This window comes from Pleurodeles waltl, chromosome 7 (genome assembly GCF_031143425.1).
Source record: "Pleurodeles waltl isolate 20211129_DDA chromosome 7, aPleWal1.hap1.20221129, whole genome shotgun sequence".
NCBI lineage: Eukaryota > Metazoa > Chordata > Amphibia > Caudata > Salamandridae > Pleurodeles > Pleurodeles waltl.
The window spans coordinates 945,172,094-945,186,655 of NC_090446.1; the positions used below are offsets into that span (position 1 = coordinate 945,172,094).

The window sequence follows — 14,562 nt, forward strand, 5'->3', positions numbered from 1 at the left end:
TACCCATAACACCCCCCCAACCATCATCACACAAGCCCCCACACAGGAATGCTTGCACTGGGGGACACGCACACCCACCCATTGCACACCATGACACACACACATGCAATAATCATGCTCTTATACCCCTGCAGGACCACTACGTAACGTCACCACACAGGAGGGTCCAGACATCTCCACTCCACCCACAGAAGAGGCCCACAGTGACGACAGCAGCCCCGGCCAACTGGATCCAGATGACCAGCCATGACCATCGTGGGCCTCGGGACAGTCGGTTCCCCTTGCACAGGCACAGCCCAACAATGACCTTCCACCCTCTGGTAACACCAGCACAGCACCCACCCAGCGGGCCCATACCTCCATACCCAGGACACGTCATTCAGCTGTGTGTCCACCACTACAGGGAACCCAGGATAACCCACCACCCCAACAGCAACAGGGACCTGGGGGCAGTGGTAGTGGGCACACGGTCCAGGGGACGGAGGGAAAGGAACACAGGGGAACTGGGAGGGCTTCTGTGCGACAGGGGGTGGGCAGGCCTAGGGAATCCACTCTCCACGAGGCCCTCTCCTCCATCATGGAAGCATACCACCACTCCCAGGAGACGATGGCTACGGTCCTGGCCAAGTTTCAGGAGACCCAGCACCTGCAGGACGAACAGTATTTGGGCTTCAGGGAGGAGCTCAGAACCATCAGCTCCGCCCTGGGCACCATCGTAGGGGTGCTGAAGGACATACAAAAGACCATGAGGGACACCGTGGCACTCCAAGGGGCCCCTGACACTAGCATGGACGATGAACTGCCCACCACCTCCGCCGGCGCTAGTGGACAGGACGCCCCGCCACAGGACCACCACACCAGCACCCCACCCCCTGCAGACGGAGAACCACCCAGCAAGTGGTCCCTAAGATCCAGGAACAGGCCAGAGCAAGATAGCAAGACCCCCGCCAGGAAATGAGACCACCCTGATTGTACTCCCACTGTCCCACTTTGTTACCCTGTCCAGATTGGAACTGCCCCAGCTCCACTTCCTATGCCCATATGGGCAAAGCACCTGTGAGATGAATAGACTGGACTCTGCCATGGACATTCCTCCACCATCACCCATCACCATTTTACAACCCCCCTCCATTTTTGAGCACTTAAATAAACACTCTTCAAGCACAAAACAATCTGGAGTCAGTCCGTGATTTTGAAAATGTGTATTAGCTATGACTATGGCAAAATCTGTTCGAAATTTTATTGTCAACATAGCTATGTCACACATCACAAGTCCATGAAGGATGCAAGCAGATGACACATGTTGGTAACCACACCTGTGAAACCATAATAGAAATGCACAACTCAGTTACCAAATACTGCTTCAAATTGACAGACAGGATAGAGGTAGAAGTGTGAATGTGAATATAATAGTAAAATATTTTCTCACCTGTGTGTCATTGGAAATATTGCTGTATGACTGACTCCCTGTTGTCAATGTCTTCTTCCTCAGCTTCCTCCTCATCAGTGTCCACAGGCTCCACAGCTGGCATAACACCGTCATCTGGACCATCCTCCTGCAGAAAAGGCACCTGGTGTTGCAAAGCAAGATTGTGAAGCATCGAGCAGGCGATGATGATCTGGCACACCTTCCTTGGTGAGTAGAATAGGGAACCACCTGTCATATGGAGGCACCTGAACCTGGCCTTCAGGAGGCCGAAGGTGCGTTCGATCACCCTCCTAGTCCGCCCATGGGCCTCATTGTAGCGTTCCTCTGCCCTGGTCCTGGGATTCCTCACTGGGTCAGTAGCCATGACAGGTTGGGGTAACCAGAGTCCCCTAATAGCCACACCCGGTGCCTCTGGAGTTGACCCATCACATAAGGGATGCTGCTATTCAACAGGATGTAGGCGTCATGCACTGAGCCTGGGAACATAGCATTTACCTGGGAGATGTACTGGTCTGCCAAACATACCATCTGTACATTCATAGAATGATAACTTTTCCGGTTCCTGTACACCTGTTCACTCCTGCGGGGGGGACCAGAGCTACATGGGTCCCATCAATAGCATCTATGATGTTGGGGATATGTCCCAGGGCATAGAAGTCACCTTTAACAGTAGCCAAATCCTCCACCTGAGGGAAAACGATGTAGCTCCTCACGTGTTTCAGCAGGGCAGACAACACTCTGGACAACACGTTGGAAAACATAGGCTGGGACATCCCTGATGCCATGGCCACTGTAGTTTGAAATGACCCACTTGCAAGGAAATGGAGCACTGACAGCACTTGCACTTCAGGGGGGATTCCTGTGGGATGGCGGATTGGTGACATCAGGTCTGGTTCCAACTGGGTACACAGTTCCTGGATTGTGGCACAGTCAAACCTGTAGGTGATGATTAAAAGTCGCTCCTCCATTGTTAACAGGTCCACCAGCGGTCGGTACACCGGAGGATTCTGCCATCTCCTCAAATGTCCCAGCTGACGGTGCCTAAGAATGACAACAGCGACCACAGAGTCAACAAATTCTCAAGTATGTACCCACAGCTACACAGAACTCTTCCTGTATGTGTGTTGAGTGTAGGCCTAGGTATGTGTGACGCAGTAGTAAATGAAGCCATGTGTGGCCCTGAAATGGTGACTGCCTGACCTCTAAACTGTGACAATGGGATGTGAGGTAACTGCGCTGGCGTTGTACACTGTCGCGGTAGGCGGTCGTAGACCGCGGTGCAATGCTGCATTGGTTAACATTGGACCCTATGGATCCCAGGAGCCAATGATGAAGTGCGCCGGCGGTGATGATACGCACCTCCGCGGACATCACAGCCGCGGACGTGACCGCCATTTTCTATCTGTTCAATCACTCGATACCTGATCTTCAACAGGAGAGGACCTACACTGCAAGTGCTGCTGTGACCTCGGTCTGGAAAAGACAATGGCTGCTGCATCTGGGGAAAGGGCCCCTGCCTTCACTGCTCAGGAGTTGGAGAAGCTCGTGGATGGGGTCCTCCCACAGTACACGCTACTCTACGGTCCTCCAGACCAACAGGTAAGTACACAGGGAGCACGTTGTATGGGCTATGCCTGGGTGGAGAGGGCTGGTTGTAAGAAGGAAGGGGGCACAGTTCTGCGTGCATGAAGTACTGTGAATGCATGTGCCACATGGCAAGGGTAGGGATGGGGGCCACTCACTTCGACTGTGCAGTTGGTAATGACTTCACTTCTTCCCCTGTACATGTCATGTAGGTCAGCGCCCACCAGAAGAAGGACATTTGGCGTGCCATCGCCAAGGACGTCCGGACCCTGGGGGTCCACCAGAGACGGGGCACCCACTGCCGTAAAAGATGGGAGGACATTCGCCGCTGGAGCAAGAAGACGGCGGAGGCTCAGCTGGGGATGGCCTCCGAATGTGGGAGGGGGGCCCGTCGCACCATGACCCCCCTGATGTTCCGGATCCTGGCGGTTGCCTACCCTGAGTTGGATGGGCGCTTGAGGGCATCACAGCAGACACAAGGGGGTGAGTACACTCTCATTCTCATGACTGCGCTCAGTGGAGGGGCCTGGGTGGGGGAGGAGGGCTGTGGGTTTCCCTAGGCCAGGGCGAGTTCCGTAGGCTGGCCCCTCCGTAATGCAGGCCATGTGCCACTCCATCCCACCTCTGTAGAGTGCCAAGTACAGGTAGACATGCTCCTGTGTCATCTATGTGGGCAGATGACACCCATAGCCATGTAGGCCATATCCCAGAAATTGCATCTGTAGAGGCCAAGAGCACGGCCTAGTGCAGGGGGCTGCTGTGTCTGTATTGTCCGCCAACGGCAGCGGTAAGCCAAGCACTCAACCTGTCTTTCTTCTGTCGTCCCCCCCCCCTTTTTCTGCTCTCCCTGTTCTTTTGTGCATCAGCATCATCAGGCGGAGGTACAGTGGCACCGGAGCACGAGGGAGCTGCATCCCACATGGCCATGGAGGGCCACACCACGGACTCTGAATACACCAGTGGGATGGTGGGCGAGGGGAGCTTCACGTCGGTCAACGGATCAGCAACCAGCGACACGGACTCGTCCTCCGATGGGAGCTCCCTTGTGGTGGCGGCACCATCTGTGCCCCCCACTTCTACAGGTACAGCCGCCACTCCCCCTACCAGCACCACCCTCCCAGCAGCCCCTCAGCCTTCGCTCCGTGCCCGCTCACCCAGGAGGGGGGGCATCACCTTCGCCCCAGGCACCTCAGCCCCTGCCCCAGTCACCCCTGCTGCCCTCAGTGAGGAGACCATTGACCTCCTCAGGTCACTCACTGTTGGGCAGTCTACCATTGTGAATGCCATCCAGGGTGCAGAAAGGGAGTTGCAACACACTAATGCATTCCTGGAGGGCATTCATTCTGGTCAGGCTGCCCATCATCGAACCCTGCAATCTCTGGCCTCAGCACTGATGGCAGCCATTGTCCCTGTCTCTAGCCTCCCCCCTCCAACTTCCTCCACCCAGACCCAATCCCCAGTACCTCAGCCTATCCCAAGCACACCATCAGACAAGCATGCACACACCTCAACACACAAAAGTAGCTCAGGCAAACATAGGCACCACACAACCCACAGGCACTCACACAAGCATCACCCACATACAGACACAACAACATCCACTGCCTCCACTGTGTCCCCCTCCTCGTCGTTTCCCTCATCCCTCCCAGTGTCGTCTACACTCTCACCTGCATGCACTACATCTACAGGCACTAGGACTCGCACCAGAACACCCAGCACCATACCCCGCTCACCTGCACTCACCACCCCCACTATCATTTACACCTCCCCTGTGTCCACTCCCAGTGTGTCTGTGACGCCCCCTCCCAAAGTACACAAACGCAGGCACCCACACACCCAACATCCATCCACCTCACGACAGCCTCCAGTAACTGCACCTGCACCCAAATCACCTAAATGTACACCTCCTACAACCGCCTCCTCTTCCTCCACTCCCAGACCCCCTCCAGCTACCCATCCCAGTGTTTGTCATAAACTTTTCCTGAGCAACGTTGACCTCTGTGCCACCGCCCCCACCCCTCCAATTCATAGGTCCCGTAGTAGCACCTCAGCCAAAAAAAGTCCGGTACCAGTGGTGCGTGTTACAGGTGTGTGGAGTGCACCGGCCACCAGGGCAGCCAGTGTGACACGGAGCCAAAGCACTGCCAGTCCACCCCCTGTAAAGCACCTTAAGTTGGACAGTGCCAGACGGGAGGGGGTGAAGACTCCTGCCGGCAAAACTGCTCACAAGGGTCCCGGGGGGAGTACTGAGTCAGCTGTGACTCCTCCCAAGGTGGTGAAGGGGCAGAAGAAGTCTCCAAAGTCTGGTAGGAGCAGCACGGCGGGGAAGGCCGCCATCCTCCCCGCTGGCCAGGACGCCACCACCAGCACTATCGTCACTGGTCTGGAGACCACCGCCAGAGTCAGCGCCCTGGAGGGCACCAGTATCGTCACTGGTCCGGAGACCACCGCCAGAGTCAGCGCCCTGGAGGGCACCAGTATCGTCACTGGTCTGGAGACCACCGCCAGCGTCAGTGCTCTGGAGGGCCCCGGCAGCCACAGCCCCGCTGGGCACTGAGGGACCGTCATGCCACACACCAATGCACAGGTCAGAGACAGCAAAGTCAAGCACCGATGAACAGGGCAGAGACCGCCATGCAAAGCACCGCTGAACAGGGCAAAGACCGCCATGGCAAAGCACCGCTGAACAGGCCAGAAACTGCAAAGTCAAGCACCGCTGAACAGGGCAGAGACCGCCATGGCAAAGCACCGCTGAACAGGGCAAAGACCGCCATAGCAAAGCACCGCTGAACAGGTCAGAAACTGCAATGTCAAGCACCGCTGAACAGGGCAAAGACCGCCATGGCAAAGCACCGCTGAACAGGGCAAAGACCACCATAGCAAAGCACGCTGAACAGGTCAGAAACTGCAATGTCAAGCACCGCTGAACAGGGCAAAGACCGCCATGGCAAAGCACAGCTGAACAGGTCAGAAACTGCTAAGTCAAGCACCGCTGAACAGGGCAGAGACCACCATGGCAAAGCACCGCTGAATAGATCAGAAACTGCTAAGTCAAGCACCGTTGAACAGGGCAAAGACCGCCATGGCAAAGCACCGCAGAACAGGGCAAAGACAACCATGGCAAAGCACTGCTGAACAGGTCAGAAACTGCTAAGTCAAGCACCGCTGAACAGGGCAAAGACCGCCATGGCAAAGCACCGCTGAACAGGGCAAAGATCGCCATGGCAAAGCACCGCTGAACAGGTCAGAAACTGCTAAGTCAAGCACTGCTGAACAGGGCAAAGACCACCAACTCAAGCATCGTTAGCCCATGTGCAGCTGGGACAGTGACGGAACTGGGACCGTCACGGGGAGCGTGATGCACTCTGGGCACCAGTCCCCCTCCAGAACCAGTGGAGACATGCATCCACTCTGTCTGTCCTTGGCAAGATGAAGCCCTCTGGGCACCAGTCCCCCTCCAGATCCAGTGGAGACATGCATCCAATCTGTCTGTCCTTGGCAGGATGAAGCACTCTGGGCAATATGCATCCACTCTGTCTGTCCTTGGCAGGATGAAGCACTCTGGGCACCAGTCCCCCTCCAGAACCAGTGGAGACTGTTAACCACTTGAGAGACTGTGGCTTTGCACTCCCCAGGATGGTACAGTGGGCAACCCACCCACTGTAGAGACTTGAGAGACTGTGGCTTTGCACTCCCCAGGATCGAACAGTGGGCAAACCACCCACTGTAGAGACTTGAGAGACTGTGGCTTTGCACTCCCCAGGATGGAACAGTGGGCAACCGACCCACTGTAGAGACTTGAGAGACTGTGGCTTTGCACTCTCCAGGATACATCAATGGGCATGGAGCCCCGTCGTGGATCTGGCGTGGTGCTGTAATCCGGCTGAGGTGCCCCCACCTTCCCTTCCCCCTGAGGTGCCTGTTGTATTTCTATCTGATGCCCCTGCAGTGTTCTCTCCGTTTGTGGACAGGTATCTAGTGTGGGCCTCGCCCATGCTCTGTGGGCCCAGTGGTCCACGGACATTGATATGTGCATACCTGCACTACTAATTGTAATGTATAATTTCTAGAATGTGTATATATATCTGTATATAATTGGTTACTGTGGTTTGATACATTACAATAGGTGAACTGATTTCCTTTTGTCTTTGCATTCTTCCGAGGGGGTTGGGGGTTGTTACTGTGATGTTTGGAAATGCATTGGTGTGTGTGTTGTAGTGTGCGAGGGTGGGGGTGGGGGTGGGGGTGCTGCGTGTGTGTGTCCCCCTGACTTTTGCCTCCCCTATGTCGTAAGTGCAGTACTCACCGTTGTCTTCGGCGCCACCATTGCTGGTGTTCGTAGAGGAGCAGGAAGACAAGGGCAGGGAGTATTTGTAGTTCCGGCTCCATGGTGGCCTCCTTCCTCGTGGAGTGTGTTAAGGTGAGCGTTTTCCCCTTGCAAAAGCTGTTTCTGCTGTGTTTTTATCCATGGTGAATCCGCCCCGGAAAAGGTGGCGGATTGGTGGGTTGTGATACTGTGGGCGGTACATTGTCTTCCGCCTGTCTGTTGGCGATGACCGCTGCGCTGCTTGTCTGTACCGCCGTTGCGGTCGGAGTGTTAAAGTGGCTGTCTATGTTGGCGGTTTCCTCCACGGTCATAATTCCCTTTTTTTTCCGCCGGCCTGTTTGCGGTATTACCGCAGCTTTAACACCGTCCGCCAGGGTTGTAATGACCACCACTGTTTTCAGTCCAGAAATGTTCACTCACAAATTACTGTGTGCAGGCTTTTGGACTACAAGAGAACACCACACAGGATGCTTTAGACGTCCAGGAATCAGTATATATATTGACCTGGTAGTAGGCGACCACCCTATAACCTATTGTTTGACTTTGTTGCCTATCTCACTTCCCTGCCCCCAGTTTGATGACTCTCTTCCCTGTTGTTGTGTTTGACCTGCCCAGGAGCATTTAGGTCTCACTGTTTTTTGATGTGTTAATGCATTCTTGTACTGCTAACGGTCATCCACGGTTTCATTTTCAGAAGATTTGTAAAAATAAAAAATATATATTTCAGTGATGGCCACCTGGGATGCACATACGTCTACACGGCCATCTTTAATGGCTGCTGTGAAAGCAAACAATTGTGGGTGGCCATCTAACATAAAACTAAAATAATTGGCAAAGCTAATAGGCTTTGTTTCAAACGAGAGACCTATAGGTTTCGCCAGTGCTTAATATTATTGATGCAGTAATTAAAGTGACATTAAGCAGGATTTGAAAGCATACTGTACTATATCTTTCAATAATTGAGGTGAGTAAAAATCCACTAACTTACTGATATGCCTTGAGACAACTTTCAGGAATGTGCTCCTTGTCATACTTGATAAGGCCATCCAAGAAACCATCAACTTTACCCATCATAATTTTAGCAGCTTTCCAGCTTCTGTCCTTTGGGATTTTACCACCAGGTGCAGTGAGGATCATGACAGCACCTGTAACATTTACAACAGCTTCTGGGGGTGAACCAAAAGACTTCAATTCTGTCAGGTTGGTCTACAAGGAAAGAAGAAACAAAATATAGAGTTCCATTTTTCCATACTGTAATTTTTTCTGATGATGACGAAAAAGTTCCAGGTATCTAAAGAAGAGTGCCATAGTCAAGGACTTGAGAGAACCAGATACAAGATACATCACATGAAAAATCTGCATGGATAAAAAAGCTATTTTATCTAATCACTGTATTATAGGCTAACGCTCTGCATTGCTCAGGACAGTGGATATTAAAGGGGGCCTTGCTTTTTTGAAGTACTGCTTGCCCAAATTGGTTATTTTGGTTTAGAATCCTCAATGTAACACTTGCTGAGCGCACCATGCTGCTGCCTTACGCATTTAAAAGTACTTTATCTCATGTCTCTAGCAGCAGCAGCCATGGGTCTAGTAAAGCATACCTCAATCCTAGCTGAAATGACACATTCATTATAAATGCAAACACGTATTAAAGCCGTCTGCTTTAAATGAAAATAGGATAACACTTTTGGGAAAATGCATTTTTTTCCTAAAGGTTTGAAAACAAAATATACTTACCTGTAATTCGTTTTATCCAACAGAAACCAAATCTTACCAGCATTCAAAATGGGGTGCTAAAACTATTAAGCTGTAGTAAGTGCTGAAAAAACCCAGGCTTTATTTAAATAAATAAAAACAGACCAGTCAGTGCACAAAACATGTTTCTTTAACTCACCAAAGGAAGCACATATGCTCAGATACGACAGTAAGCCTTGAAGTTAATTCTTCACTGAAACACAGACATACGTTGCATGGTCCAATCTGTTTTTTGCAGGAAATCAGCGTTGCTCTGCTTCTGATTTCAACATTTCTGACAGTCTTGGTAGGTTTTCTTCCAGAGGATACTCATTTCTTCAGACACGAGGCATGCACTGGCATATATGTGTAATCGACAAAGTTCATGATCTGCTGGAGATGGGCTTTCAACTTGAGTAACTGTAGGAGGCTGGCCTGGCTTACAGTGGGTACCTGATGGTACTTATACCTTGTGCCAGGTCCATTTATCCCTTATTAGTAGATTAATAGTGTTCTAGCAGCTTAGGCTGATAGAGGTATTTATAGCAGAGCAGCTTAGGCTGAACTTGGAGACATGCAAAGCTCCTACCATACCACTTTTATCATATAGCACTATATCATAATGTGGGAGGCTGGCCTGGCTTGTAGTGGGTACCAGAGGTACTTACACTTTGTGCCAGGTCCAGTTATCCCTTATTAGTGAAGAAGAACGAGTTACTTACCTTCGGTAACGACTTTTCTGGTGGATACATTAGCTACCTGTGGATTCCTCACCTAATGAATACTCCCATGGCGCCAGCATTCGACGGAAATCTTCTTACTAGTCTCTGCACGTCGACGAGGACGTCACTCTAGCCCACGCGACGCCGTCTGACGTCATACAGGCAATAAGAGGTCCTCGACGACGTGCGGACGTCAGTACCAATCATTTTTTACGTGCATGAGAACAACCAGGCAATGCAATGAAAGAGCAAGGCAACATCCCATTACATTGTAAAAATACACAACATTGCATGAATAACTGTAAATCTTTTATATATATATATAACTCTCTCTTTTTAAAATATATATACACATCAAGTATATACACAAAGATATATACATATATACATATATATAAATATAATATATACAACATCTATTGCACCCTCAAAGACCAAGAGGAGCGTACTCAAGGATTACTTGGTAAGACCAGAAAGGCAACGGGGAGGCGGGTGGGACCGTGAGGAATCCACAGGTAGCTAATGTATCCACCAGAAAAGTCGTTACCGAAGGTAAGTAACTCGTTCTTCTCATGGATACAACTACCTGTGGATTCCTCACCTAATGAATAAAGTCCCAAAGCAGTACCACACCCGGCGGTGGGTGCCTAAATGGTCAAACCAAGAAATCCTGCAGCACTGACCGTGCAAAATGGCCGTCCCTTCTAACCTCAGAATCCAAACAGTAATGTTTTGCAAAAGTGGGAAGGGACGACCAAGTTGCGGCCTTGCAGATGTCGACCACAGGAACACCTCTGGCCAAGGCCGAAGTGGCCGACTTAGCTCTGGTGGAATGAGCTCTAATGCCCTCAGGAGGATCCTTCTTTGCCAAAGAGTAACAGATTTTAATGCAAAGAACAACCCACCTGGATAGTGTTCTCTTGTGGACTGCCTTTCCTCTCCTCTTGCCCACGTATCCAATAAACAGCTGATCCTCCAGCCTGAAATCCTTTGTTCTATCAATAAAGAAGCTCAACGCTCTCTTTGGGTCCAGACGGTGTAGTCTTTCTTCCTCTTTGGAAGGATGAGGCGGAGGATAGAACGTGGACAAAGTAATTGCCTGAGCCAAATGGAAGGGTGAAACAACCTTCGGGAGGAAAGCAGCCTTGGTCCTCAACACCACCTTATCCCCATAAAAAGTTGTATAAGGGGGCTTTACTGATAAGGCCTGCAACTCACTCACTCTCCTTGCTGATGTTATAGCTATCAGGAAGACTGTTTTTAAAACCAAATACCTTAAGGGGCAAGAATGCATAGGTTCAAAAGGGGACCCCATAAGGAAAGTCAGGACCAAGGACAAATCCCATTGCGGCATAACGAATGGCTTTGGAGGATATTTATTTAGAAGACCTTTCAAGAATCTGATAACAATAGGGGATTTAAATAAAGATGGTTGGTCTGGAAGACATATGAAGGCTGACAAGGCCGATAAATAACCCTTAATGGTAGCCACTGCACAACCTTTCTGCGCTAGAGACAGAGCAAAAGACAAAACGTCCGATAGATGAGCATGCAAAGGATCAATCTGCCTCTCTCCACACCACGCAACAAATTTAGACCATCTATTAGCGTAGATAGATTTAGTGGAGTATCGCCTGGCCGCTAATATAACATCCACTACCTCAGGTGGGAGAGAGAAGGAACTCAGGTTGCCCCGTTCAATCTCCAGGCATGTAGGTGCAGACTCTGGAGGTTGGGGTGTAGAACCTGCCCCTGCGACTGCGAGAGGAGGTCTGCCCTGAAAGGGAGACGGAGCGGAGGGCACATTGAGAGTTGGAGAAGGTCGGAGTACCATACCTTCCTTGGCCAATCCGGAGCTATTAGGATGACTAGAGCCCGGTCCTGGCGAATCTTCCTCAATACTCGAGGAATCAAGGGTATGGGAGGAAACGCGTAAAGTAACTGGCCGCACCAGGTTATTTGAAACGCGTCCCCCAACGCTCCCTGCATCGGATACTGGAGGCTGCAGAATAACGGACAATGCGCGTTCTCTCGAGTGGCAAACAGATCTACCCGAGGAAACCCCCACCTCTGGAAGATTAAACGGACTTGATCTGGATGGAGACGCCACTCGTGGTCTGCCGAGAAATGGCGACTGAGACTGTCCGCACGCACGTTCAAGACTCCGGCCAGATGGTTTGCTATCAAGCAAATCTGATGGTCCTTTGCCCAGGACCATAGTCGAAGAGCTTCTCTGCAGAGAAGGTACGACCCCTCTCCTCCCTGCTTGTTTATGTACCACATCGTGGTAGTATTGTCCGTTAGGACCTGTACCGACTGACCACGAAGGGAAGGGAGGAAGGCCTTGAGACCCAGACGTACAGCCCGTAACTCTAACAGATTGATGTGAAACATCTGTTCCTCTGGAGACCAAAGACCTTTGATCTCCAGATCCCCCAGATGAGCTCCCCACCCTAGAGTGGAAGCATCCGTTATGACTGTGGCCACTGGTGGCGACTGCTGGAACGGCTTTCCTTGTGAAAGATTGTTGCTTGCAATCCACCACTTCAAATCCACAGCAGCATCTCTGGAGATCTTGACAGTACCCTCTAGATCCCCTTTGTGTTGAGACCACTGCCTTCGGAGGCACCACTGAAGAGCCCTCATGTGCCAGCGAGTGTGCGTGACCAACAGAATGCAGGAGGCAAACAGACCGAGCAGACGAAGGACCTTGAGGACTGGAACTACCGCTCCATTTCGAAACATTGGAACCAAATCCTGAATATCTTGAATCCGCTGAGGCGGAGGAAAGGCCCGACCCAATGTTGTATCCAGTACTGCCCCTATGAACAGGAGGCGCTGAGAGGGCTCTAGGTGAGATTTGGGCTCGTTCACCGAAAAACCCAGGTCGAACAACAACTGGGTTGTTGACTGCAGATGATGCGACACAAGCTCCGGGGACTTGGCTTTGATCAACCAGTCGTCCAAGTAAGGGAATACTGCTATCCCCTTCCTTCTGAGTTCTGCCGCAACCACCGACATCACCTTCGTGAAGACTCGAGGTGCTGAAGTAAGACCAAACGGAAGGACCGCAAACTGATAGTGTTGCGATCCCACCACAAACCGGAGATACTTCCTGTGTGACTTGAGTATCGGGATATGAAAGTAAGCATCCTGCAAGTCGACAGACACCATCCAGTCTTCCTTCTTCAACGCCAAAAGCACCTGTGCTAGGGTCAGCATCTTGAACTTTTCCTGCTTGAGGAACCAATTCAAGATCCTCAGGTCCAGAATTGGTCTCAAACGACCATCCTTCTTGGGAATCAGGAAATACCTTGAGTAACATCCTCGACCCCTTTCCTGCTCTGGGACCAACTCCACTGCGCCCTTGGAAAGGAGGGCTTGTACCTCCTGTTCTAGCAACAGGAGGTGTTCTTCTGAACAATAAGAAGGGCGGGCGGGATGAGGGGCGGGAACTCCCGAAAGGGAAGGGTGTAGCCTTTTCCCACAATACTGAGACCCCAAGTGTCCGTTGTAACAGTCTTCCATTTGGTGAGAAAATGCTGTAATCTTCCCCCTACAGGAGAGGAGTGAGTGGGAAATGGTGGAAGCCTAAGGCTGCTTCCCCTGCTGCACCCCACCAGAGGATGAGGAAGAGGCAGAGTGCTGCTGAGAGGCTCCTCTGGTGCGGACCCTACCTCTCCCCCTAAAAGATCTATAGGGATGGGAAGAGGCAGGTTGCTGATATCTTCCCCGAAAGGAAGAGGAGGAAGAGCCACGCCCAAATCCACGAAACCTCCTGAAAAATCTGGAAGAGGCCGTGGAAGAAGGAGCTTGGAGCCCTAACGACTTAGCCGTGGCCCTGCTTTCCTTAAAACGTTCCAAGGCCGAATCAGCCTTGGCTCCAAACAGTTTGTCCCCATCAAACGGGAGATCCAACAATGTGGACTGTACATCTGCAGAAAAGCCCGAGTTACGGAGCCAGGCCTGTCTCCTTGCCACCACAGTTGTGCCCATTGCTCTGGCTACCGAGTCGGTGGTATCCAATCCCGTCTGGATAATCTGGGTCGCAGCAGCCTGGGCATTTGAAACAAGATCCAAAAGACCCTGGGGAAGCTCTGTAAACGATGAGGAAATGTCATCCATCAGAGCATGAATATACCTCCCCAGGATACAGGTTGCATTGGTGGCTTTTAACGCCAGACTGCAGGACGAAAAAATCTTCTTGGACTGCACCTCTAGCTTCTTTGAATCTCTGTCCCCAGGCACCGTCGGGAAAGAACCAGGCGCTGACTTGGATGAACAGGAGGCCTGCACCACCAAGCTCTCCGGCGTAGGGTGCCTAGATATAAAACCAGGGTCAGTCGGAGCCGCCCGATACCTCCTGGCCACGGCTCTGTGAACTGCTGGGGAAGATGCCGGCCTCTTCCACACCTCTAACACCGGATCCAGCAGAGCGTCATTAAATGGCAACAGAGGTTCCGCCGCAGCTGAGGCCGGATGTAGCACCTCTGTTAAAAGGTTTTGTTTAGCCTCCACCACCGGCAAAGGCAGGTCCAAAAAACTAGCTGCCTTCCGTACCACTGCATGAAAGGAAGCAGCCTCCTCAGTATATTCCCCCGGGGACGAAAGATCCCACTCAGGGGAAGTGTCCAGCCCACTGGCCGACTCCAGTCTACGCAGCCCATCACCCGAGTCCTCTAGCTCTCCTTCCTCCAGGGCTCGTTGGTACTCCTGCTCTTCTAATACACGGAGAGCACGTCTCCTCGAATGAAGTCGTTGTTCAA

At 51.6% G+C, this 14,562-nt stretch overlaps 1 protein-coding gene across 1 annotated transcript in view; it reads right to left on the bottom strand.

Annotated features, from left to right (window-relative positions):
- DNAH17 (dynein axonemal heavy chain 17) overlaps positions 1-14,562 on the bottom strand; it is a 7,556,186-nt gene that overhangs the window by 407,049 nt on the left and 7,134,575 nt on the right. The window contains exon 47 of the mRNA XM_069201738.1: positions 8,329-8,546. Within this exon, the coding sequence (XP_069057839.1) occupies positions 8,329-8,546 (218 nt within the window). The remainder of the gene's footprint in view (positions 1-8,328; positions 8,547-14,562) is intronic.